The 27801-nt window shown below is 41.8% G+C and overlaps 1 protein-coding gene across 1 annotated transcript in view; it reads right to left on the reverse strand.

Moving 5' to 3' along the window:
- LOC129080571 (nuclear body protein SP140-like protein) overlaps positions 1-27801 on the reverse strand; it is a 47364-nt gene that overhangs the window by 16956 nt on the left and 2607 nt on the right. The window contains exons 3-7 of the mRNA XM_054586107.1: positions 26137-26220; positions 23066-23254; positions 19200-19406; positions 18273-18356; positions 5279-5383 (exon numbers count right to left, since the gene is read on the reverse strand). Of these exons, the coding sequence (XP_054442082.1) occupies positions 5279-5383; positions 18273-18356; positions 19200-19406; positions 23066-23254; positions 26137-26220 (669 nt within the window). The remainder of the gene's footprint in view (positions 1-5278; positions 5384-18272; positions 18357-19199; positions 19407-23065; positions 23255-26136; positions 26221-27801) is intronic.

Raw genomic sequence — 27801 nt, forward strand, 5'->3', positions numbered from 1 at the left:
AGTTCTAGCCACAGCAATCAGACAAGAAAAAGAAAAAAAAGCATCCATATTGGAAAGGAGGAAGTAAAGCTGTGACTGTTTGCAGATGACATGATCGTGTACACAGAAAACCTATAGACTCCACCATAAAACTACTTGACCTAATAAATGAATTTGGCAAAAGGGTGGGATACAGATCAACATTCAGAAATCAAAGATATTTTTGTACACCTAAAATGAAATATCAGAAACAGAAATTGGGGGAAAAAAAATCCCATGTATGATAGCAACAAGAAAAACAAAATACTTAGAAATAAACCTAACCAAGGAGGTAAAAGACTTGTACCAGAAAACTATAATACCAAAAGAAAGAAAGTAAGGAAGAAAGAAATATAGGGAAGCAGAGACTTCTGGCAAAGGTGTAGGCATAGGTAGATACAGTTTGCCTCCTTGCACAACCAAAAGAAGGACAACAGCACATTTAAAAACAAAAACAGCCAGAACTGCTGGAAAATCAAACTTCATGGATGTCTGACAACCCAGGAGTTAAAGAAGAAACATTCAGCAGACCAGTAGGAGGGGCAGAGATGGGCAGCCAGCACAGAGAGGCCACACAGCAAGGTGGTGGCTGGAGGACCCCGGGGTCCCACATTTGCATGTGGATAAACCAGGAGGAACAGTTGGGGAGAGAGACAGACCATGCAATCCAGGGTTCCAGTGTGGGAAAAGAAAGCCTCCAAACCTCTGGCTGTAAAAACCTGTGAGGGATGCGGTGGTGGGAGATACTCCCAGACTCACAGGACAGTTCGTTGGAGAGACCCACAGGGTCTAAAACGTATACAGTCCCACTTACCTGGGAATCAGCTCTAGAAGGGCTCAATTTGCTTGTGTGTAACAGAGGAAATGACTGAAAGCCTGCCAAGAGCCAAGCAAAGCTGCATTGTTCCCCCTTGGAGCCCTCTCCTGTATACGGTGTCACAACGCAGCAACCTGGGTTACTCTGCCCTGGTGAGTAACTAAGGCTCTGCCCCTTCCAATGTAACAGGCACACTGAGACAAGGAAATATGGCCCAAATGAAGGAACTGATCAAAGGTCCAAAAATAACTAAGTGATGAAGGGATAGCCAACCTATCAAAGGCACAGTGGTAAACACTGGTAATCAGGATGTTCGCAGAAATGGTTGAGTATAGTCACAAAATGGAGGAAAAAGTGAAGGATATGCAAAATGAAATAAAGAAAAATATACACGGAACCAACAGTAAAGGGAAGGAAACTGGACTCAAATCAACAATTTGGAGCAGAAGGAAGAGATAAACATTCAACCAGGACAGAATGAAGAAACAGGAATTCAAGAAAATGAGGAGAGGCTTAGGAACCTCTGGGACAACTTTAAATGCTCCAACATCTGAATCACAGGGGTACCAGAAAAAGAGGAAGAGCAAGAAATTGAAAACTTATTTGTAAAAATAATGAAGGAGAATTTCCCTAATCTGGTGAAGGAAATAGACTTCCAGTAGATCCAGGAATCTCAGAGAGTCCCAAAGAAGTTGGACCCAAGGAACCACACACCAAGGCACATCATAATTACATTACTCAAGATTAAAGATAAGGAGATAATCTTAAAAGCAGCAAGAGAAAAGGAGAGCTGTTACCTACAAAGGAATTTCCATATGACTATCAGCTGATTTCTCAAAAGAAACCTTTCAGGCGAGAAGGCGCTGGAAAGAAGTATTCAAAGTCATGAAAAGCAAGGACCTGCATCCAAGATTATTCTATCCAGCAAAGCTAATATTTAGAATGGAAGGGCAGCTAAAGTGCTTTCCAAATAAGGTAAAGTTAAAGGAGTTCATCATCACCAAGCCCTTATTATATGAAATATTTTAGGGAAATATCTAAGAAAAAGAAGAAGATCAAAAATATAAACAGTAAAGTGACAATGAACTCACAACTATGAACCTAAAAAATAAAAACAAACTAAAGAAGCAACTAGAACAGGAGCAGAATCACAGAAATGGAGATCAGAGGGGAGTGGGATGTGAGAGAATGAGGGAAAAGGTATGGGGAATAAGAAGCACAAATAGTAGATACAGAATAGACAGGGGGATGTTAAGAATAGTGCAGGAAATGGAGAAGTCAAAGAACTAATATGTACATGACTCATGGACATGAACTAAGGAGGCAGGGAATGCTGGTGAGAGGAGGGAATTGGACAACTGTAATAGCATACTCAATAAAAAATATATATATGCACACACATATATATGTATGTACATATATATGTATATATGTATATATAATAAATGAAAGCATATACTGTGTTCATGGATTGGGAGAAATAACATCATCAAAATGTTCATATTATCTATAGCAATCTATAGATTCAATGCAATCCCTATCAAAATACCATAACATATTTCATAGATATAGAACAAACATTTCAAAAATTCATATGGAATCATAAATGACCTTGAATAGCCTCAGCATTTGAGAAAGAAGAGCAAAGTGGGAAGGATCATAATACCTGATACCAAACTATATTACAAGGCCACTGTAATCAAAATAGTTTGGTACTGGCATAAGAACAGATGCAAAGACCAATGGAACAGATTACAGATCGCAGAAATAAACTCATGTCAATACAGTCAGCTAATGTTTGACAAAAGGGGCAGGAACATAAAATGGAGTAAAAAGAGCCTCTTCAGGAAATGGTTTGGGAGATATGGACATGTAAATGCAAAAAAAGAAACTAGACCATCAATTTACCCCATACCCCCAAATAAACTCAATAGATAGAAGACTCAAATATAAGTCATGACACCATAAAAGTCCTAAAAGAAAATAGAGGCAGGAAAATTTCAGCTGTCCCATGCAGCAATATTTTCACTGATACATCCCCTAGAGCAAGGGATATAAAGGAAAGAATAAATAAATGGTGCTATATCAAACTAAAAATCTTCTGCACTGCTAAAGAAATCATCAACAAAATGGGAAGGCGACTAACCATATTGGAAAACATATTTGACAATGATGCCTTGGATAAGGGTTCAATCTCTAAAATGTATAAAGAACTCACACGACTCCACACCAGGAAGACAGACAATCCAATTAACAAGTGAACAAAGGATCTGAACAGATACTTCTCCAAGGAGGACATAAAGATAGCCCAGGGACATGTGAAAAAATACTTAACATTACTAGCCATTAGAGAGATGCAAATTAAAACCACAATGAGATACCACTTCACACCAGTCAGAATGAACATCATTAATTATTCGACAAACAAGTGCTGGTGAGGCTGTGGGGAAAAGGGAACCCTAGTGCACTGTTGGTGGGAATGCAGACTGGTGCAGCCACTGTGGAAAACAGTCTGGAAGTTCCTCAAAAAGCTGAAGATGGAACTGCCTTTTGATCCAGTGATCTCACTGCTGTGACTATTCCCTGAGAATCCTGAAACACCAATTCAAAAGAACCTATGCACCCTCATGTTCATAGCAGCATTATTTACAATAGCTAAGTGCTCGAAACAGCCTAAGTGCCCATCAGTGAGTGGACCAAAGAACTGTGGTACAATTACACAACAGAATACTATGCAACAGAAAGAAAGAAGGAGCTCCTACCCTTCACAACAGCATGGATGGACCTGGAGAGCATTATGCTAAGTGAAGTAAGCCAGGGGGTGAAAGACAAATGCTATATGATCCCACCCATACGTGGAACCTCATAAGAAAAAAACAGATAAATGAGCAAAATAGAACCAGAGACATGGAATTAAAGACCAAACTGACAGTGACCAGAGGGGCTGGGGGAGGAGCATAAAGGGGAAAAGAAGCGGGAGGAGCAAGCAAAAGGACATGGACAGAGGACTTACTCACATGGACTCCGGGGGGATGGACTGTGGGAGTCGGGGGGGCAGAGGGGCAAAGGTGGGACAACGGTTGCTTCACAGCAAGAAATAAAAAAATACCATAATCTTGAAGAGGTTATTAAAAATATCATGTTTCTAAACAATAAAAAAGTAGTTTGTTTTTTTCCTCAATAAACTAAACAAAGAATTACCACATTATCCTACAATGCCACTCCAGAGTATATGCGAAAAGAATTTTAAAACTACATTCACAAAAATGCTTTACACAAAACAGCATTATTCATGATATCTAAATACTGAGAAAACCTAAACTGAAACATAAGTGCAATATTGTATATGCATACCATGGACTATAATATGGTAAGAAAAAGAGTAAAATATAATACATGGTACATGTGTATGAACCTTTGAAAACATCATGCTGAGTGAAGGAACCCAGTCACAGAAATGACAGATGTTACGTGAGTCAATTGATATGAAATGCTTAAATAGACCCATTTACCGATCAGAAGGTACAATTAGTGGTTGCTCAGGGTGGGTGATGGCCTAGGGTAGAAATCGGCTTTCACAGCTGAGAGACATCAGGTTTCCTTTGAGGGAGGACAAAATGTTCTAAAATTAGATGGTGACAATGGTTTTATAATCTTGTGAAAGAAAAAACAACAAACAAAAAACTCAACCATGAATTATACAATTTAAATGAGAAATTATATATATGTGAGTTATGTCTCAATGAAGCTGTTTTAAAAAATACTTATGATGCAAACATTTATTTATATTAAGTGTTCACTCATAGGCATATTAAGAATAGTCTGATAGGAAGTTCACCATAATAGACAGCCATTGAAAAGCTTTCTAATGTTAAAGCCACAAAACACATTATATTCATTGTGTGAACTAACTCTCATAGTCACACCTGGAGGCAGGTTTGTACCTGTCACCCGTTTCTCAGATGAGAACGTTCAGGCTCGGGGAGGTCCCAGCCTTCACACTGCCGCTCTGGGCAGGGCTGAGGCTGGGAGTCAGGGTTTCTGACTCTAAACCCTGTGATCTCCCCACCACCCCTGACACCCTGTCCTGGCGGTGATTATCCAGAGGGGACACAGGAGGCGAGCTTGCAGGCGGAGGGCCTCTTCCCTGTTATATCGGATTCAAAGTTAGAAGTGCAGCATTTTCCACCCAGAGACGGACGATCCTGCAATTCTCTTTGGTTCCTTGGGCTTCCTCATGGGCACTTGCTAGTGGGTGTGAGCACTTAATATGCGCCATTGTTTAAAGTGTAAACATATCATCTTAGGGATCCTTCCTCCTTCTTTCCAGCCACAGTGGGGCCTCAGTTCCTTGAGCAACTGGAAATTCACATGGATAATTCCATTATTTCATGTGATTCCTTCATATAGGGGTTGCAAATTAAAGTAAACCTTGAAACCTACCTCGTTCCAATTTTCTCTTAATTAACAGCCCCTTCTCTGTTTTACACGCCACAGGAAGTATTTCAGCTGCAAAATCCACAGGCTCACTTGGGTGCTGTCCTGCCCCTGAAAGAGAACATTCTTCATTCTGTCTCATATTACAATTGTACACGGACAATTTTCTTCCATCTTGAGGTTGTTTTGGAAATTCATAGGGGTGCTTAGGGAACTTTATTCCACAAATCTGCAGATTTTCATAGTCTTGCTTTCAGTGGCATTTTTGATACATAACCACAGAATGTCTACCTTGATTTCACCTCTGAAACTCCCCACAATCCGAACGCTGTAGCAGAGACATCAAGAGTCAATAAAATTGTCCCCATGCAGTCAGCCCCCTGATTCTCAGGTGACAGTGGCACACGCAGCTGCTGCCCTGGTAGGAGGGGGCTCTGCACCGGGGCTATTTCCCTGCACTCAGGTCGCTGCAGACACAGTCCAGCCTGTGCAGGCCTCTTCCTGTGTGAGCTCTGACTCAGGGGCAGAGAGGACAGCGATGGGCCGACCTGATGGACACGGCGTCTGCTGTTTGTGTTCGCTGCTTTGCCTCATTCCTCCCCCACAGCAGCTTCGTCCAAAGCTCAGGAAGCTCTAGAACAATCTGCAAATTGCATGGCTCGCTGGACCATTTGCGGTCTGACAATATTATCAGAATATCAGAAGCTACACTCAATGCCCTGATCATCTAACTTTGTGGCATCTCCTCCTGTCCACACACTTCCCTGTTAGGGCTCTTTGGGCACGGAAGGCTGCTGTCCCCACTGAAGGCAGAGAGGGATCAGCTTCTTGCTGCACTGTGATCAGGACCAAAGTTGAGGGGGAGGGGATTCATGGCGTTATAGAGACCGGTTCTGAAAATTCTGGATTCTGTTCTGACCCTTGCTGGGAATGATGCCTTGTTCTTTCCCCAAAATTCCTTGAATGTACGGTCATCAGAGTGCCCAGAAAATTCAGATTTTATAATGGTTATATATTTTTCAAAAAGCCTTTCCATTATTTTTCCAAAACTTTACACAAAACAGCATTATTTATGATATTTAAAGACTGAGAAAACTCTTTGCCCCGCTTATGTCTGAATCTTCTGGATGAAAAGTCCGAGTAGGAGATTATGTAAAGAAACTGAAGTTACAGCCACTGGAATGGCACACACAGGTTTCGTGACAGTGAAGGAAGAGCAAAGATCCAGGCACCTGAAGAGGAAACACCTAGGAGGTATGGGAGGTGGAGAGGCATTAATGACATCTGTCATTCAGAGCTGCCCTGAGTCCTCCTTCCGGAAGGAAACCACCTGGTCCAGGTCTTTCACCACATGGATGCTGAGTCTGCTGCTTAGTATCAGATCTAAGGAAACAGGGGCTGGTGCCGGTATCTAAGATCCCGTGGAGAGTGACTCTGGACAATGTCCCCACGCTGATTCTCAGTCATTCAGTGGTGGGGCATAGTGGTGACAAGTGCCATCTGGATATTATGAACAAAGAGGCCAGATTGGAGAGACTTCCCTGTCCCCACCTCCTTCCAAACCCCTTCAGCACTGGACAGAGCTGAGAGCTGTAAGGATCCCAGCTGGCCAGGGGCCCACCTTACCCCGGCGGCTGTGTTCCCCTTAGGAACCTCAGCAACGGCAAGTGCCTGTCTTTCAGGGTCGCCCTGCATGCCCTTGGGATTGTACCTCCTGCGTGAAAGCCAGGCCTTCACGTGCCTTTGTGCAAACATGGTGACTTGCACCATAGGAGTGATTATGGGAGACTTAAGACAACTATAGTTTAGGAAATTTGTTAAATACCGAAGGAAACCAACTGAGCGAGTTTGTTCCTAGCCTCCGGTGGTCCCATTAATCATCGTGGCTGGTGGACCGGTGTCCTCATGGGGAAACTGCCAGGACCTGCTGTGTGAGGCCAATTTGTTGGGAGGCGATTGTCCTAGGCTTGCCACATGCCCAGAGTCTCTTGTCAAGGATGGGTGAGCGGCAAACAGTTTTGGGAGCCAGGATTAATGTAGCCCTCCAGGTCAGAGGGCATATTTGTTTTCTGATCAGTATAAATGAGAGAATATCTCCCTCCTTAGAAATATCCCAGGGAGGTAAGGTCTCCCTCCTTTCCTCAGAGAAGATTTTCTTAAGTTCTAGGGTGATGGTCACATTCTGTCTCTTTATAAAGATTTGGATTTTGCAGGAGAATAATTTGGTGGGAACTGATAGAATGATATACTTAATACTTGTACATCTCATTGTAAATTTTATCTCAGGAGAGAAAGAAAAGAAATACAAATATCAAAGTCTAGTTGATCATATACAAGCTAAAGTGTTTGGATGGAAGCATACTACTGTTTGCAACATTAAAATGTTTCCAAGTTGAGGTTGTTTAATGAATGAATACAGAAGTGGGTAGATGGAGAGAAATATGATAGATCAAGAAAAGTACATGTTTATTGTGAATCTATGTTTACTGTAAATTTTCCCAAGTTATCAGTAGTTTGAAATTTTTCATAATTAAATAGCTAGAAAAAGATTTTGGCAAGAAAAAGGCATATTAACCATAAAAATGACATCTAAGTAGAAGAAGAATATTTGTCAACCACACAACAACTTCTAGAAGACAATGCAGTAATCATATCAGTATGTGGAGGAGAAATGTTCACCTAGAATTTTTAATCTTGAAAAAAAACTATTTCAAAATAAAGGCCGTTTGCCAGCGGAGTCTGTGCATATCAGTCTAATACATACAAACAAACACAGGAAGCAGCCAAAACAGGAAGACCATGAAACAGTTCCCAAATGAAAGAACAAAAGAATTCTCCAGAAAAAGGAACTGAATGAAACGATACAAGGAATTTATGATATATATTTTAAACTGATTATAAGGATGCTCAACAGTATGAAAAAAGACATGAGAACCATAAAAAAGGACCAGTCAGAAATCAAGAATGCAGTATCTGAAACAAATAATACAGTGAAAGGAATAAATGTAGGTTAAATGAAGCAGAGGATCAAATCAGTGATTTGGAAGACAAGGTAGTTGAAAACACCAAGAAAGAGCAGCAAAAAGAAAAAATAGTTTTAAAAAATAAGGGGAGCTTAAGAAACATTTTAGACAACATAAGATGTAACAATATCCACATCATGGGGATACCAGAAGGTGAAGATAGTGTGCAAGGGATTGGAACCTTATCTGAAGAAATAATAACTGAAAACTTCCCTAACCAGTTGAAGAAAAATGATGCACAGTTCCAGGAAGTGCAGAGGATCCAAAACAAGATGGATCCAAAGAGGCCCACACTAAGGCACATCATAATTAAGTTGGGAAGGTTTGAAGGCAAGAAGAGACTCTTAAAAGCCACAAGAGAGGAGAGAATCAAGATGGTGGAGGAGTGAGTGGCTTCCTCTCAGGACCAATCTGGAATTACAACAAAATTGTGGCGAAATCACCTGGAAAAAACAACTGAACAATAGCGAGAGTCGAACCTTTTAAACTCAGGCAGACAGAAGAATCAGCTTTAGCACAATCTAACTGGTAAGGAGTGCAGTAGAGACTCCAGAAAGCAAGTGCAGAGCCCATGGGTGGAGCCCCAGAAGGATATTGAAATGGCCAGTTGGATCCTCCTGAGAAGAGCAGGGTCTAAACCATAAAGTGGGGATCTCCAGCCCATAGCACCAGAGCCCAAAAAGTACACAGATAACAGCCAGCTTCAAAAAGTGGCAGGGTTGCTCTCTGCCAGAGACAGGTGGCTGGTGACGCAAAGAGCTGTTTAAGGACCAATGCATAAATTTTTGTTTGCAGCCACTTACCCTGGGCTCCGGCAATGGCAGGGGCAGAGTGGGCTAGAGGTGCTTGAGGAGAGACTGGGGAAGGAGATTCTGTGGTGAAAACTGAAGAAGTAGGGGGCAGGATCCTGGTGCTGACTCATCCCCCATGTGGCAGCAGCCATGTTGCTCAGGCAGACCACTCCCGTGAGCAAAAGCAGCATGAGAGAACTCAATAACCCTGCCCCCAGGAGGGACTCTGCCCCACTCTGTGGTGTCTCTAAGCTGGCCTGCTGAGTCCAGAGTGACTAGATTAACAACTGAAGGAGACAGCCACACAGAGTAGATTCCTGGAAGTCTTGAACAGACTGCCTAAGGTCAGACAGGGTCAACATCTGACATCAACAGAGGGAGATCCAGGGAAAAAAACAACAGCGGTCTCTTACCATAGAAGGTCATACCACAAAGTCAGGAAATCAAGACAGATCAATTTAAGAAGCAGAAGCAGAAGCAAAAAAGAAGAGCCTCACAAATAATGTGAAGACAAAGAAACCGCCCCTACCCCCAGTCAAAGGGAAAGGAGGAATCCCCAGAAAGAGAACTAAATGAAAGAGAGGCAAATAAACTACCAGATATTGAGTTCAAAAAAATGGTTCTAAGGAAGCTCAATGAGCTCAGTGAGCTCAGAGAGAATTGCCAAAAACTACAGGGAAACTACGAGGAACTTAGTGCAAACTATATCAGCATGAGAAAGGACATAGCAACTATCAATAAGAGACAAGAGAAAATGAGGAAGACAGTTTCTGAATTGAAGAACACAGTAGAAAGAATACAAAGAAGGCTAGATGAAGCAGAGGCCCGAATCAGTGAGCTGGAGGATAAGGTAGAAAAAAGTCCCAGCAAGAGCAAGAAAATAAAAAAAAAAACACTCAAAAAGAATGAAGAGGCATTTAGGGAAATGCAGAACATGAAACGTAATAATATCTGTATAATAGGGACACCAGAAGGAGAAGAAGAGGAAGAAGGGATAGAGAACCTGTTTGAAAAAGTAATGATGGAAAACCTCTCTCATTTGAGGAGAGAAAATGTCACACAAGTCCAGGAAGCATGGAGGGTCCCATTCAAGAGGAACCCAAAGAGGCCCACTCTAAGACACATCATCATTAAAATGGCAAATATCAAAAACAAACAGAGAATCCTAAAGGAAGCAGGGGAGACAGAGGTAGTAACAGATAAGGGAGCTCTGCTAAGGCTAGTACCTGACTTCTCAACAGAAACACTCCAAGCCAGAAGGGAATGGCAAGAAATATTCCAAGTCATGAAAAGCAAAGGCCTGCAACCAAGATTTCTCTACCCCGCAAGGCTCTCAATTAAAATGGAAGGTGAAATAAGGAGTTTCCCAGACAAAAGAAGGCTAAAAGAATACACCTCCACCAAACCAGCACTACAAGATATGCTAAAGGGACTGTTTTAAGAAGATGAAGAAAAAGAGTCTATGAATCCCAGTTCCTTTTATAGTCAACAATACTTGATATTACCAATATTTTTAATACTTATTAATCTGATTGTGATAATGGTGTGTTATGTTAATTGTTCTTTTATTATTTGTAGAAACAATACCTGTTTTTGTATATTTCTTGCCTATTTCTATTATTTTTTTAAAAAAGCTTTAATTCACTTTTTGGTATTCTTTATCCGTTTTTTGATTAAATGTTTGTAGAATTTTTCCCTAAAAAAACAAACCAAATCAAAACAATTAATCCTTTTGTAGATATGTTGCAAATACTTCCCTATTCTATTACTTGTCCTTTAACTTTTTTTACATGAATATTACTGTATAGTCTTAAGTGTTTAATATAGTCATATTGTCAATATTTAACTTTATAGCTTCTGGGTTTGAATATGTTACTTCAGGGTAAGAAAAATATTATTTTGTATTTTATCCTACAACTCCTTAGATTTTGCATATTTATTTTTAACTCATCTGAATAGTTTTTGTACAATGTTTGAAATAGGGCTCTATATTTGTCTTATTTCAAGTAACAGGGATCCATGCACCTTATATGTTGACTAAGCCTTATTTTCCCCATTGATTTGAAATATAAATTTAATCATATATTACTTTGTTAGGAAGCTATATACATTTGTTTCTAGAATGCTCATTTTATTTCATTGATCTACTTGATCATTTCTGTGCAGGTGTCATGATTGTTGAGACTTTTTAAATGGATTTAAATTTTTAAATATTTTATAATAGACCGTGACATTTAAAAAAACAAATAAAATGAAATCAATCTGCATTTTCAAAAAAAGAAAAAAGGAACTCCTACCTTTTGTGACAACATGGATGGAACTGGAGAATATTATGCTAAGTGAAATAAGCCAGTCAGTGAAAGACAAATAGGTTATGACCTCACCTATAAGTGGAATCTATTCAACAAAATAAACTAACAAACAAAATAAACCACAGGCAAGGAAACATGGAACAGACTGAAAGTGACCAGAGGGGATGGGGGAGGAGGACAATGGTGGAAAGGAGGAGAAGGAACTATGCAAAGAACATGTGTGAAAGACCCATGGACATGGACAAAAGTGGGAATTAACTGTGGGAGAGGGGGGCAGGGTGGGATGGGTGGAGGAGGCCAAAGGGGGAATAATTGAGACAACTGTAGTAGAATAAACATGATTTAAAAATAAAATTAAAAAAATAAAAAGAAAAAAAATAAAAGAAATATAAAAGAAAACCACAAGAGAAGGCAGTTAGTTACCTGCAAGGGGGATCTCCCTTTAGACTGCTATCTTATTCCTCTTCAAAACATTTCAAGCCGAAGCGGGTGGCATGAAATATTCAAGGTGATGAAAAACAAGGACCTAAATCCAACACCACTTTACCCAGCAAGACTATCATTTAATTGAAGGAGAAATAAAGAGCTTCCCAGACAAGAAAAAGCTAAAAGAGTTTGTGTATACAAAACCAGTACTGCAACAAATGTTAGAGGACTTACTTTAAGAAAAAGAAGAAAAAGGAAAAAACCAGAGGAAAATAGTTAAAAAATAATATGGCAATACATAGATATGTATCAATAATTGTTTTAAATGTAAATGGCTTCAATGCTCCAATCAAAAGTTACAGAGGAAATGAATGGATAAGAAAACAAGACCCATATATATGCTCCCTAAAAGAGACTAAAAGTAAGGGAGGGACATATTTCACACAGATGGAAAAAAACTGGGGGAGCAATGCTTATATTCATCAAAATAGGCTTTAAAACCAAAGCTACAGTAAGAGATAAAGAAGGACACTCTATAATAATAAAGGGAACAATCCAATTAAAAACATCATACACCATGATCAAGTGAGATTCACTTGGGAATGAAAGGTTGGTACAACATTTGCTAATCAATACATTTGATATACCACATAAACAAAATGAAAGATAAAAACCACACATGAACATATCAATAAATGCAGAAAAAGCATTTGAGAAAATCCAGCACCCGATGGTGATAAAAATTCTCAGCAAAGTGGGAATAGGGGGACTTCCCTAAACATAACAAAGGCTATATATGAAAAACCCACTGCCAACATTATACTCAACATGCAAAAACTTCACATGTTCCATTAAGATGGGGAAAAAGACAGGGACGAATTCAACACAGTCTCAAGACTGGAGTCTTAGCCACAGCAATCAGTGAAGAAGAAGAAATAGAAGGCATCCAAATTGGAAAGGAGGAAATAATACCATCATTATTTACAGATGATATGGTACTGTACATAGAGCACACTAAAGATTACACCAAGAAACTACTATAAATGACAAATAAATTCAGTAAAAATAACAGGGAACACAATTAATATCCAGAGATCAGTTGCATTTTTATACACCAATAATGAACTAACAGAAGGGAAATTAAGAAAACCAATCCCATTCACAATTGCTTCAGAAAGAATAAAATACAGAAGAATCAATTTAACCAAAGATATGAAAGACCTGTATTAGGAAAACTATGCCACTGAAGAAAGAAATAGAAGAAGATACAAATAAGTGGAAGCACATACTGTGTTCATGGATAGGAAGAATCATCATCATTAAAATGTCCATACTACCCAAAGCTATTTATACATGCAATGCAATTCCTACCAAGATACCAACAATGTATTTCACAGAACTAGAAGAAATATTTCAAAAGATTTGTTTATTGATTTATTTTTGATTTAATCTTTATTGTTTTTTCCATTACCATTTAATCCCCTTATACTACCCTTCTCCCAGCAATCACCACTCTGCTGTCCATGACAATGAGTCCTTTTTCCTTTTTTGTTCAATCTCTCCATCCCCTAACCTTCCCCATAACTAGCTGTCATCCTGCTCTCTGTTCATGAGTCTGTGTCCATTTCTCTTGTTCTTACAGTTTTTCTTCATTAGGTTCCACATATGAGTGAAATCATATGGTATTTGTCTATATCTGACTGGCTTATTTCACTTAGCATGATATTCTCAGGTCCATCCATACTGTCACAAAGCGTAATTTTTTTTATTTACGGCTGAATAGTATTTCATAGTGTAAATGTCCCATGGTTGTTTTATCCACTCATCTGCTGATGGACACTTGGGCTGTTTCCATATCTTGGAGATTGTAAATAATGCTGCAATGAACATAGGGATACTTATGTTCTTTCAAATTAGTGTTTTGGGTTCCTTCAGGTATATTCCCAGAAGTGGGATAGTTGGGTCAAAAGGCAGATCCAGTTTTAATTTTTTGAGGTATCTCCATACTGCTTTCCATAGTGGCTGCGCTAATCTGCATTCCCACCAATAGTGCAAAAGCGTTCCCCTTTGTCCCTACCTTGGCCAACACTTGATTGTTGATTTATTGATAATATCCATTCTGACAGGTATGAGATGATATCTCATTGTGGTTTTACTTTGCATTTCTCTGATTAGTGACATTGAGCATCTTTCCATATGTCTATTGGCCATCTGTATGTCCCCCTTGGAGAAGTCTCTTCAGGGTCTTTGCCATTTTATAATTAGATTGTTTGCTTTTCTGCTGTTGAGTTTTATAAGTTCCTTATTAAATATTGGATATTAACCCCTTATCAGATGTGCCATGAATTTGGATTACTATGGTTTTAGTATAGTTTGATATTAGGTAGTGTGATTCTGCTTTGTCCTTTTTCCTCGAGATCACTGTTGCTACTCTGGGTCTTTGTGGTTCCACATACATTTTTGAAATATTAGGACATTAGGGAGATCCAAGATGGCAGGTGTGTAAGTGGAAGCTATACAAACTAATCCCAGAACCAATCTGGAATTACAAATAAATTGTAGAGAAATCATCCTGAATCACCAACTGAACTCTAGCTGGAGAGAAGCCTTATAACCACAGACAGACAGAAGAAACTGCTTCAGTACAATGAGACTGGTAGTGAGCACAGAGGAGGCATGAAAGTGTTGTCTAGGCTCCCATGGGTGGCAGCTGAAGTTCCAGAGGGATATTTCAGCTGCTGGGGGTACCCTTGAAAAGTGTGGTATCTAAACCCCAGCTGGGCTCCCCAACCTACAGCACCAGAGCCAGAAAGGAACCAGATAACATCCAGCTGTGAAAAGCAGTGGGGTTTCTCTCTGCCATGGAAGGAAGGCTGGAGACTCAGAGCCTCTTAAAGAGCCAACGCACAAAATTTTGCTTGCAGCAACTTACTCTGGGCTGCAGCAGAGGGAAGGCAGAGTAACTAAAGATGCTTGAGGAGAGTTTGGGGCTGGTGGTTCTGGGGAAAGAAGTGAAGGAACAGCCTCCAGGGTCACTGTGCTGAGTCATTCCGCATAATTCTGAGGCCATCTCTCTCAGGCAGAGCACTCTCCTCCAAGTGGCATCAATTTGAGGAGAAACAATATCCCCACTCACAAGAATTATTCTGCCCCACCCTGTGGTAGCTTAAGCCAGGCTGCTAATTACACCTCGAGTCTATATCAATGATTAGTTTAACAACTAAAGTGGATCTCTGGGAGCTCTATGAGACTTTAGTTCACCCTTCCTGGGCCCTGGTGGTGATAAAACTTGGCCTTGGTGTGCAGTCTGGTTCTTTCTGCACACAAACACGCCCAGCAGAGGGAGCCACACACAGCAGGTTGCTGATAGCTCCAACAGGTTGACCAGGGCCAGTCACAAGCAGTGTCTGACAAAAAGACTACACCAGAGTCTTTGCATATTTATCTAATATAGAAAGAAATAAAAAGGAGCAGCCAAAATGGAAAACAAAGAAACAGACCCCAAATAAAAGAATAAGAGACTTCTCCAGAAGAAGAGCTAGATGAAATGGAAGCAAGTCATTTATCAGATACAGAGTTTAGAGTAATGATTATAAGGATAATCAATAGCATGAAAAAAGACATGGGAACCATAAAAAGGGACCCATCAGAAATCAAGAATGCAGTATCTGAAATAAATAATACAGTGCAAGGAATAAACAGTAGGTTAGATGAGGCAGAGGATCAAATCTGTGTTTTGGAAGACAAGATAGAAAAAAATACCAAAGCAGAGCAGCAAAAAGAAAAAAGAATTTTAAAAAAATGAAGAGAGCTTAAGAAATATTTTGGACAACATGAAACATAACAACATCTGCATCATGGGGATACCAGAAGGAGAGGAGAGGCAGTAAGGGATCAAAAATCTATTTGAAGAAATAATGACTGAAAAATTCACTAGTCTGATGAAGGAAAAAGACACATAAATCTAGGAAGCTCAGAGAGTTCCAAATGGGTTGGACTTGAAGAAGTCTACACTGACACAAATCATAATTAAAATGATGAGGCTTAAAGAAACGGAGAGACCCTAAAGGCATCAAAGGAAAAGCAGGTGGTTACATACAAGGGAGCACCAATTAGGTTGTCATCTGATTTCTCAACAGAAACTTTTCAGGCCAGAAGAGATTGATGTGAAATATTCAAGGTGATGGAAAGCAAAGAACTACAATCAAGGCTACTTTACCCAACAAGGCTATCATTTAAAATCAAAGGAGAAATAAGAATCATCCCAGACAAGAGAATAGCTAAAGGAGTTTGTTAACACCAAACCAGTACTGCAAGAAATGTTAAAGGGCATGCTTTAGGAAGAAGAAGAAAAAAAAGAGAAAGAAAAAAACAGAGGCCAATGGCCTGACAGTAAAATGGCACTAATTAATATCTATCAATAATCACCTTAAATGTAAATGGCTTAAATGCTACTACCAGAAGACAGAGGGTAGCTGAATAGATAAGAAAACAAGACCCATATATATGCTGCCTTCAAGAGACCCATCTCATATCTAAAGATACACACAGGCTGAAAATAAAGGGATGGAAAAAGATATTTCAAGTAAATGGAAAGGAAAAAATCTGGGGTAGCAGTATTTATATCTGACAAAATACACTTTAAAACCAAGGATATAATATGAGACAAAGAAGGACGCTTCATAATGATAAAGGGAATAACCTAAGAAGAAGATATAACCCTAGTAAACATTTATGCACCCAAAACTGGAGCACCTAAATATGTGAAGTAAAATTTGATAAAGGGAGAGGTTGACAGAAATACAGTCATAGTAGGACATTTTAACACCCCATTGACTTTAATGGATAGATATTCCAGACAGAAAACCAACAAAGATAGAGTGGCCTTAAATGACACATTAGATCAAATGGATTTAACTGATATCTTCAGAGCATTTCACCCCAAAGCAGCAGAATATACATACATTTCAAGAGCACATAGAACATTTTCTAGGATAGACCACATGTTAGGACACAAAATAAGGCTCAATAAATTTTGGAAGATTGAAATTATGTCATGCATCTTTTTTGGCCACAATGCTATGAAGGAAGAAATCAATGACAAGAAGAACACTGAAAAATATGCAAAGACATTAAAACTAAATAACATGTCATTAAACAATGAATGGGTCAACAAGGAGGTCAAGGAAGAAATTAAAGATACCTTGAAACAAATGAAAATGAGGACACAACAATTCAAAACCTATGGGGCACAGAAAGCAACCCTAAGAGGGAAATTCACAGCGTTAGTGGCCTATCTTAAAGAAGAAGAAAAACCTCAAACACACAATCTAACTTTACACTTAAAGGAACTTGAAAAAGAATAACAAACAAAGCCCAAAGTGAGTAGAAGGAAGGAACTAATAAAGATTGGAGCAGAAATAAATGAAATATCATCTAAAAAATGATACAGAATATCAATGTGTCCAAGAGCTGGTTCTTTGAAAAGAGAAATAAGATTGACAAGCCTTTAACCAGGCTTATTAAAAAAAAAAAAAAAGAAGCGAGAGAGAGGACCCAAATAAATAAAATCAGAAATGGAAGTGGAGAAATAACAATTGGTACCAAAGAAAAACAAAGGATTTTAAGAAAATATTATGAACTGTACGCCAACAAATTAGATACCCTGGACAAAATGGATAAATTCCTAGAAACATAGAATTTTTCAAAACTAATTCAGGAAGAATGAGAGAATCTGAAAAGAAAGACTATACCTAGTGAAATTCAAGCAGTAATAAAAAAAACTCACAAAAAACAAAAGCACTGGACCAGATGGTTTCACAGGCAAATTTTACCAAACATTATGGGAAGAACACCTCTCCTTAAACTATTCAAAACAGTTCAAGGGGAGGGAAGGCTCCGAACCTCATTTTACACATATGTCATGACTTGCTGAAGAGCTCTGTCAGGAAAAAACACTTAGAGTTTTAAAACACTTTATTCATTTCTGTGGAAACTGGATGAATGAGTTGTCTTTTGACACTATTCAAAATTTGTGATCAGATGACAATATGACCTCCCAATAAAGAGATAATTGTTTTGCTCTTCTCTTTGGAAATAATTGTATAAATCCAGCACTTTATAGTCCTATCAATTCAACACTTTATAGTCACGTCAGTTAAGTTTAAAACAAGCTCATTACTTTGCTAGCCTATCTACTATATAATCAATATATGGATGCACAGATTAATAGGACCTACCAATAAATAGCTTCATCTTCAAAAAAAAATAGACAAAATGATATCTTATTGAGTTGCACATCCCAAAGTGGTCAAGTAAAAGGCAGAGAATGGGGTTCCAGGATGAACTGGATCCATGGTGCAGAATGAACTCGGAACAGATGCCTCAGGAAAGAATACCTCTTAATTCAGGTTCCTGCAGCCCACGCCTTGAGCTCCCACCTCCTTACCGGGTTCCCTCGTCAGTGCTGAGCTGGGAGCTTCATGAGGTTCTTCTCTGTTCCTGCGTTCTGCGGAGGCATTCCTAAGGGTCGCTGCACAGAGGACAAAAACCCCTTAGTGTCTCACGATGGCCCAAGAATCCCGTGAACAGGAAACCCCATGACAAGTGCACTAGGAACACCTAGAAGTTAATTCAGGTCCCCCTGGCCTGTGCCCTACCGTGTGTGACCTGCAGGTTCCTCCAGGTTCTACACAGAAGGGGGTGAGGTTCAGGCACAGAGGGCAGCTGTGCCCGTCCTGCAGCCCTTCTTACCCGACGGTCGCCCTGTCTCCCACCTCCACCCTCACTCTACCCTCCCTCCCCTCCCCCACTCTACTTCTTCTTTCATTCTCATTGCAATTCTTCACTTTCCTATTGACTCAAACCATTTCCACTAATTATGCCTGGGGGTGGCATGTCTTTATAACTCTCCTTGTCGTCATGTGTTCCTTTTCCTCTCCTCTAATTAATAGCTTGGCTCTTTGATCTTTTCCCTTTTCTTTAGCTCATACATCTGTCACTTTCTTCTCTTGCATAGAAATAGTATGATATCAATACTTAAACTATTTCTGTTTCTGATATTTTTCTAATTACTTAGGTTCACTTTTCTGCTGAGCTTGTTGTAAGGTGGTCATTTCCTCCCCTTCCTACCTCTCACCAAGGCCACCAGGCCACACACACACACGCACAGCAAGCGACACATTCATAAATGTAGTGCCAAACTGTAGAGGTTAGACAGGGACTCAGACTCCTCAATCAATCATGCTGCCACACCTCGGTTTATCAGCGGCACATGAAGGCTGCAGCCAGCCATGACTTTGAGAGACATTTTGCTTTGTGGGGAGGTTGTCCATGTGGAGAGCCAGACAGTGACTCAGTACTGAAGTGTGGGTACCACATAGAGGCTTCTTAAAAGGAACTGCAATGTGGCTGGGCAAGGACCCTGCACACAGCTGCTCTGCCAGCATAGAGACCGGATTGCAATTGCAGTCACAGAGCACCCCTCCTGTCACCTCTGGAGATGTGGAAATACAGCAACGGAGAGGAAAGGGGAGGCTCCAGGACTTCTGGTGGTGGGGTGCAGTGTGGATTTCCACCACACCTGTGGAAATCAGAGATCGCAACTCAACATGAAGTGCTTCTACGGTCTGAGTTCCAGGCTGAAGAGTTCACTACAGGAGCTCAGACGAAGGCAGAAACCACACCGATGCAACAGGACTTCTGAGAGTGACAGATGCAATCACACAAAGGAAATCGCGGACTGCAGGAAGGAGTAGGGGGGCGATTGAAACAAAAATCTTGCTGAGGAGATTGGGAAACAGAATCAGTTTCCTCATTCTCAAGTTTGGGGGTGGTGCCCCACCCCCCACTGTGAGCTAAGCTTGCTGCTGCTGCTGTGGCTGTGGAGAAAAACCTAACAGAATGGGAACATTGGTTTTTTTGACCCATTCTGAATTTTTCTTAGCCTTGCCAAACCACGCTGGATCTTCACGTCCTTGCCCACTGAGACCAGCTGGGCAGAGAGATCAGAAACTTGCACAACGAGGGGTTTTCTGGGCCCCGCACAGCTCTTGCAAGCAAACCAGAGGCTGTGTGGAACTGAGAGCCCTGGACCGTGTCTCCTGAAAAACCTGTGGGTGGGCAGTAAGATGCGCAAGAGTTGAGCACCCGGGATACTTTGCAGCCAGACAAACCCCTTCACAGTCTAAAATTCCAGGGAAGGGAGGGGAGCACCATCTCCCCCTCCCGCCCGCAGGATTGCAGGCATCGCATCCAATGGGGAAATGCTGTAGGACAGCCTTGCCAGGTCCAAGATTTCTCTGCTGGGTGTATTTCCACAGGAGGAAGAAAGAGAAACTCCAGACAGGAACTTTCAAAGTGTGAAAATTTTGGAGGATTTTGCCTGGAAGAAGGACAGAGAGCTTGGCCTCTGACTGAGGGCTTGGAATGAAAAGGAGAGCCCATCTGCCTGCTGCAGTCAGGTCTTGCCTCAGCTCCAAAGGGAGGCCCCCTTGAGTCCATCCCCTGAGGTCCAGAGCTGCTGAGCTCTCTCTTGCAAAGGGGAAAGTTGAATGTACCCATCCTGTGTCCAGCAGTGAGCCCCCCTGAGGAAGCAAGTGCTGGGGCCTATGACAAAGACAGAAGGCGTTGGCTTTGAGTAGGGGCTACTCTCCCCTCATTGAATGACCTTGACCTATGGTCTCCAGGACTAACAAAGTGGAAACACGCCAACCCTATCTCAACAAACCTGGTCCCAGCTTACAGACCCTTATCAAAAGGCTCTGGAGAATAACCAGGCAACCTCAGGTGAGGGCCGAGAGGCTGAGAGGGGGAGGCTGACCTTGGGGAGCCTTGGTTCCTATACAGAGCTGCTACCAGTTTCAAGTAGGAAGGAGCTGACTCTTTTAAACAGACTGGCCCCTCACATGCACAAACAGGTCCAGTAAACATAGACAGAGCAGCCAACAGCCAGGTAGCTACAGAGACATAGTCTAGGGCTGGTTTCACACAATTTCTGAAAGTGACCTATTTCTGAACCCCACCCAAATGGACCCAGAATCAACAAAACCAGTGGTGGGCTTAATCCCACAATGAAGCTTGAACCAACTAGCGACACAACCAGTACACTCAGAGGGAGATTCCTAGAGACTCCAGGCCCTGCTGGGAACAAGGTCACATCGAGGGGCAGCAACTGCACAGCATCCCACACATGGAGATCAATGGTTACTCTTAGAGTTGCCCAGCCTGAGGAGATAACTCTACCCACAAAGGAGCCATCAGCATTTAAAACACAGCTAAAACGAGAGCGTCACAGAATCCACAAGAGACACTCCTAAACCATGGAGTTCAGGTGATCCGAAGGATTGGGCAATTAACCCAAGCAAGACACCAATACCATAAAACAATCAAAGTATATTCTGGAGGCATAACACAACTACCTAAGACACAGAGATCAAATGGAGTGACAAAGAAAAATGTCCAAAGAAAAAAAAAACAAAACAACAACAGAAATCTCCACAAAAAGAATGAAAAGATACAGATGAAATGGAAACAACACAAATATCAGATGCAGAGTTCAAAATAATGGTTATAAGGATGCTCAAAGACCTTAAGGGAAGAAATACATGATCTCACTGAGAACTAGAATCAGTCAGAAATGAAGATTATAACATCTGAAATGAAGAATTTGCTGGAAGGAATCAACAATAGGTTAGATGAAGCAGAGGATCCAATCAGTGAGTTAGAGGACAAGATGACAGTAACTACCCAAAGAGAAGACAAAAGAGAAATGAGACTGAGGAGAAACAAGGAAAGCCTAAGGAACCTTTGAGATAATATCAACCATAACAATATCCACATCATAGAAATGCCCGAAGGAGATGAGCGTGAAAGGATAAAGGATTTATTTGGCGAAATAACGGCAGAAAACTTCTTCAACCTGGTGAAGGAAAAGGGTGCACAAGTCCAGGAAGGTCCCAAGAAAGTCCCAATAAAGATGAGCCCAAAGAGGCCTACATCAAGACACATCATAATTAAAATGGCAAAGCTTGAAGACAAAAAGAGAATTTAAAAGGGAGTAAAAGAAAGACATTCAGTTTCCTGCAAGGGAGCACCCATTGCAATCTCAGCTGATTTCTTAACAGAAACACAATAGGCCAGAAGAGATTGGTAGGAAATATTCAGAGTAATGAAATTTAAGAACATGCAACCTAGGTTGCTCTAAAAAACAAGGCTATCATTTAAAATTGAAGGCCAAATAAGGCACTTCCCAGACAAAGTAAAGTTAAAGGAGTTCATTACCACCAAACCATGATCTAAAGCGGACAATGCTTGGTTCTCTCTGTCTACCTGGCCCACTCTCTACCAGTTTTTCATTCATTGTCCTTTACTCATTCTCAACATAGTTCTTTTTGAGGCTCTCCCCATTTTTTCTATTTATTGATATTTATTTCCCTCTATATATTTCTGTATTAATACATATTTCTCTACATATTTCTCACAGTTACCCAGGGTCCAGCAGGGTCTAGGTTGAAGCAAAATAGGTACCCAGGACACAAAAAGGTGCTGAGAACTTCTTACATGCATCCCAGGATCTCCCTGCTTCACCCTAGACCTGGACCTGCTGCTCCACCTGACTTTTTTGTAATCTAGTCTCTGTAATGTTTCCTACTTTATCTTATTCTATTTCTGTTTCTTAGTTATTTTTGTAACCCATGAATACCTTTTCTATAACAATTTTGTCTTTATGTTTTCTCAATCTTAGACATTCCCATCATCACCAAAGTTCTACTCTTATGACTTTACCCACCTGCCAGTTCCCCTCCACTCTCATCAAACTCAGCCATTCAATATTTCCTGTTGGTTCAGACTCTTGGGCACACTATTCACTTGCATATTGGCTCTCTATTGTATTGTTGCTTTCACTGCTTGTGCCTGTTTCCTTTGCATTTATCTCTTCTGTTTTGCAGACTTGCTCTGAGAGTTCTATATTATGTGGGACTGTACCTAGATCATGCTTTGATACCTAGGTATTTTATTTGCTCCCTGCATCAATCAGGTCCAACAGGGAAATGCAAAGCTCTCTAAGCTTTTAGAGCTGAGGGAATTTAATCAGGGGGTTAGCTGTACAGCTAATGGAAGAGCTGAGAAGTCCAAAGGCAAGAATACAGCAACCCAAAGAATGGTCAACAGAAAGCTATGGGAAGGACCAAGGGTGAGCTCATGTGCCAAAGTCACCATGTGGGTAGAAGCTGGCTCTACCATGGGGATAGAAGCCTACTTTGTGGGAGGCAGAGTAATGGGAGATGCAGCTATTGCCAGAATTGCCGCCCAAGACAGTGACAGGGTAATACCGGGCTTCTTCCTTGTTCACACTCTCCAATCTCCTGCTAGTGTGTTCCAGGTTAGGAGCCCAGCAGGAAGCAGTAGCAAGGGGGTTGGCAAGCAAGTCTGCAGGGGTCCATGGTCAGAGTTAGAGGGCAAAGTGGAGCAGCGAATAATAAGGAAGGAACCCCTGAGTAAACCATCCAGGACCTGTGTACCCCCTTCCCCATAATGAACCTCCCCTGCTCATTAATGATTCCATCAAGCCATCCCACTCTGTTCCTACAAAGCTTGATAGTTTATGAATGGATAAACATTATTTTCAGAGAAGCTTGGATTTTTTTTTCCTATTTACTGCTCTTTTTCTAAGCAAAGTAATTTATATAAAATGATTTAATAATTAATTCCCACCATTTTAACATAGAACCTGTGACATGCTACATGCTTTGTGACACATCCGCAGTTCCTTGGAGCCTCCTCTTCTGGGAGGCAGTAGCGTCAGACACAGAGTTTTCTCACCTGTGCATGTCACAGTCAGCTGGCCCTGCTGGGTCAGACTCTTGGGCACAGTTACTGGTGGTTTGCTCTGCATCATTTGGGTTATGTCATTGCTTCCTCCCCCTGCTCCTTACTAGTCACAATTCCTTCCTCTCAACCGTCCTGTTCTCACCAGCTGCTCTGGTAGATAAACTGTTAAGAACATGAACTGATATATGTTGGATATATTATATTCTTAAATATTAACTGTTGTTTATCCTCACATGAGTATATGTTTATTGATTTTGAGAGAGAGAGGGAGACAGAGAGTGATGGAGAGAGAGCGAGAGCAAGAGCAAGAGAGAGAGAGAGAGATCGATCACTCGGTCGCCTCCTGTAAGTACCCCAACTGGGGATTAAACCCCCAGCCTAGGCATGTGCCCTGACTGGAGATCAGTCAAACCTTCAACTTTTTGCTGCTCAGGAAGATGCTCTAACCAACTGAGCCACCTGGCCAGAGCTTAAATATTAGTTTTTTGACTAAACATGATTTACTAAAAGTGTAATGATGCTTTCAAAAATCACTTTGAACTTTTTTTCATTAAAAAAAGTATTACTAATACAGAACATCCTTTCTCCAATAACACATCCCCGTGGCGGCTACATCATGACGCCTTCCGCGGAGTTGTGGGGCAGCCCCAGGCCTGCTGCCCGGAGACGGTGGGAGAGGGTTTGCACGGGAGGCACACGGTGTCCACGGTCCTGTGTGAGGGACCCCCCAGGTGAGAGGCCCTGGCCCAGGGGGAGCACTCACCGCCCCTCCCCCACTCCCCTGTGCAGTGCTGGCCGCCGCTGGATGTGACCTGAGAGCAAGGCTGCAGCCAGAGTCAGGCGAGGCAGAGGCAGAGGACTGTGAAGCCAGGTGCATGGGCAATAGGTCCAGGCCCAGGGTGGCAGGAGCTGGCAGCACGTACATTTAAGGAGTATGGAAGGAATGACCCTCTCAGGTACCCAGGAAAATGAAGGCTCTATTATCTAAATCTTTGGAGAAATTGAGGATGCAAAGAATGACGGTTAGGGGCAATCAGTTCTGAAAAAAAGCTGCCCTCACCCTCCAAAGCACATGCCAGCGTGGGGTAAATGATCAGAAAACAGACCATTGTAATTCGAGGGGTGTGGCCTGCTCCAGGTGAGGCTGCGACACAAGATTTCAGCAGTTCCTCAGGGGAGAAATTAGAAGCTTATTTAAGAAATTGAAGTATGGGCTGTGCCTTTCCCCCCTTTTCCCATTTAAATCTTTACGAAATAGAACTTAAAGTTGCCCTCCCTCAGGCACCACAGAGCCCATCTGGACCGGGAGGATGCTATCCGACACTTGCCATCAGCTGCGCCCCTGGGTCAGTCAGGCCACCTCACTGAGATCATTCACGAGCCGCTCAGTAACTGCAGATGGCTTTTCATGTCACTCATGGCCACAGTGAACCTGTTTTTGTCCCCAGAGAAGCCTCTGACTGGTGGCCTTACCTCACTTCCTACGGTCTTGCTGTCTCATCCCCACGTCACTTCACACCACATCCTGCCTCTGCAGGTCTGTTTCTCTACCTTGTGGCCTTTAGATGAGGTTCAGTGTCTGATTGTCCTGCACCTCCTCCAGCTCCTGGTAGGCTTCTTTCTATGTCTTTCTCTTTGCATATATTTCCTTATTTTTTGTTTCAAGTGTCTGTCCTTTTCCATAAGACTAGGTGGTGTGTACAGGGTTAGGAAAATAGGCTCTGGGTTCAGAATGTACGGGTTCATCCTGCTTGCTTGACTCCAAGCCAACTACACACATGGTCTCCCTAGATTTCAGTTTCCTTTTCTGCCAATGGCCAGACAGTGATACCACCCACCAAGGGCAGCTGCGAGCACTAAGCCCACAGCTGCCAGAGTAAATGTTCACTGAGTGAGCTCCTAATAATATGGTTGTTTTTATTGTGTCCTTTACTCCTTTCTCCTGCCTTTAATTTCTCTTCTTTTTCTCTCTCAAAATACCCCCATCCCCTCCTCTACATCTCATCATTTCCTCCCTTCTCTCTATATATGACTGCTCATCTCCTTCAATGTATCTGGACTTAAACAGCATCTCTGACAGTGAAGTAGTTCCTTAACCTGCCATTATTAAGGGTCTGCTATTTAATGTTGACTTTGGGTCAGTAGTTTCTAGCCCTTCACAGCTTCACACTGATCTTCATCTACTTGGCTCTTTCTAAATCACAATTACTTCCAGGTCAGCATTTCCATTACATTTGGTTTCCTGACTCACTGGGCTCCCACTGCTTTGTCTTGGTTATCGGGCCCATGGTTGCTTGGCACAGCTACTCCTCTGGGACCAGCCCCTGGTCAGACTCTCATGTAAACACCCATCCCTGCCTTCTCCATTCTCCTCAGCGGTTCTCCCCTGATTCCCAAAATCCACTCTGGCCTCAGGGCCCAACTCCCTTTCTCCTTTCCTCTTAGCAGATGAGAATCAGTTTTTATCTGGTCGCAATCACCTTGTTCAAGTCTTGACTGGATATCATGCATCTCCTCATTTTCTTCTGTATCACTTCTCAGGAAAAAATTTTTGTCTGGTATTGCTGAAGAGAGAGCGAGAGAAGAAGACAAGTAGAGATCTCCTTGAGAATAGTGACATCATCTCAAATTACACACTTAAGAATTTCCAGCCCTTGGGTCACTCAGTGCTCAGTGGAGCCCAATCCTAATGGTAAAGTTCCCCATATACCCCCTGGAAAGAAAAAAGAACCCCCAATAAAGGAGCCTTTGTGCTTCCCACATAGAAAGGAGCCACTTGAATGTCATGACAAAGAAATTGTGGAGCCCTGGGCAGTGTGACTCAAGCTGGTCTTGGGCTGGCTCATAAACCGAAAGGCAGCAGGTTCGATTCTTTAACAGAGTGCCTACTGAAGGCAACCACTGGATATTTCTCTCACATAGATGTTTCTCTCTTTTTTCTCCCTCCCTTCCCCTCTCTCTAAAGATCAAAAATTAAAATTAAATTTAAAAAAAAGCTATTCTGGAAACATTGTGTCTTTCTGCTCATGTAAAAAATTCAGCTGGCCATGAAAGCATATATTAACATAAGTGGTGTTATTTATTTTTAAATGTGTTTGCTGAGCTATTTAAACTATAAGGAAGAAACAGGGATTTCCCTGAGAGAGGACAATAATCCTATAGCAGTTCACGTGTTTACAAATGGAGAAAACCTAACAGCTTTGAAATGTGGCTGGATTAGAAAAGGTTTTGGCCTGATTAGGTCAGGGAGGATGAGGGCTTCCCAAAGAGACAAATCAGAGGACATGGGAGCAAGTAGACAGATGTCCCAGGGGTCCCAGGTCCCAGGACAAAGGAAGGACACACTGTCTGAAGCCAGGAGCAGGGGTATTGCACTGGAGGACGTCCCAAGAGGCCTCATCAAGGACCTGGGAGTCTCCCAAAGAAGAGAGAACACAGCACCAGCCCAGGACCCCCGCATGGAGGGCCCAGCAAACACTGGAGGAAGGAAATGAACCGAAAAGCCCCGGGTGGGCCTCTGCGGGGAGGCCGGAGTGCAGCCTGAGGGAGCAGTGAGCGCCTCTGCCTCAGGGCTGCTGGCAGGGGCACCTCCCGGGGCAGGAAACCTGGGCTCATAAACCTTGTAAACCTGGACTTCCTCCTTGCCCTGCAGCAAATATCATCAAATTCCTTAGCGCTAGAAGCCAGACCTTCCAAAATCTGCCTTCAAACTTATCCCTCTCGACTCAGCCCCCAGAGTCTGCTTCTCACTCTGAGACTGATCTGCTCTGCGCTTGCTCTGCAGACACACGGGCCCTTCCTGCCCTGCCTGTCCCTGTATCAGCTGCACCCCCGAGCTCCTACAGCCTTTTGCTCTGGGTTCTCCATTGTTACTCGGAGAGCCTGGGGAGACATAAACTGTGTTCGGATAAAAAATTTCCAGGGAAGTGAAACAAAAATTAACGGAGGGCATCTTTACTGAGAACCAATAAAAGAGTATAAATCATGCCTTCTCAGGAGAGAAGTAGAGAATCAAACCTATGGTTCTGTATAGCATCAAAAAAGAAAAAGAAGAACCACCTCTGTCAGAGCACTAGGTTTTATGATTGATTGTTGATCACATGTGTTATGGAGAATGAGTTAATAAAACTACTTCTCCTTCTTTA

Source organism: Pteronotus mesoamericanus, unplaced genomic scaffold (assembly GCF_021234165.1).
Source record: "Pteronotus mesoamericanus isolate MK-2021 breed Mesoamerican mustached bat unplaced genomic scaffold, CSHL_Meso_final contig_90, whole genome shotgun sequence".
Lineage (NCBI taxonomy): Eukaryota > Metazoa > Chordata > Mammalia > Chiroptera > Mormoopidae > Pteronotus > Pteronotus mesoamericanus.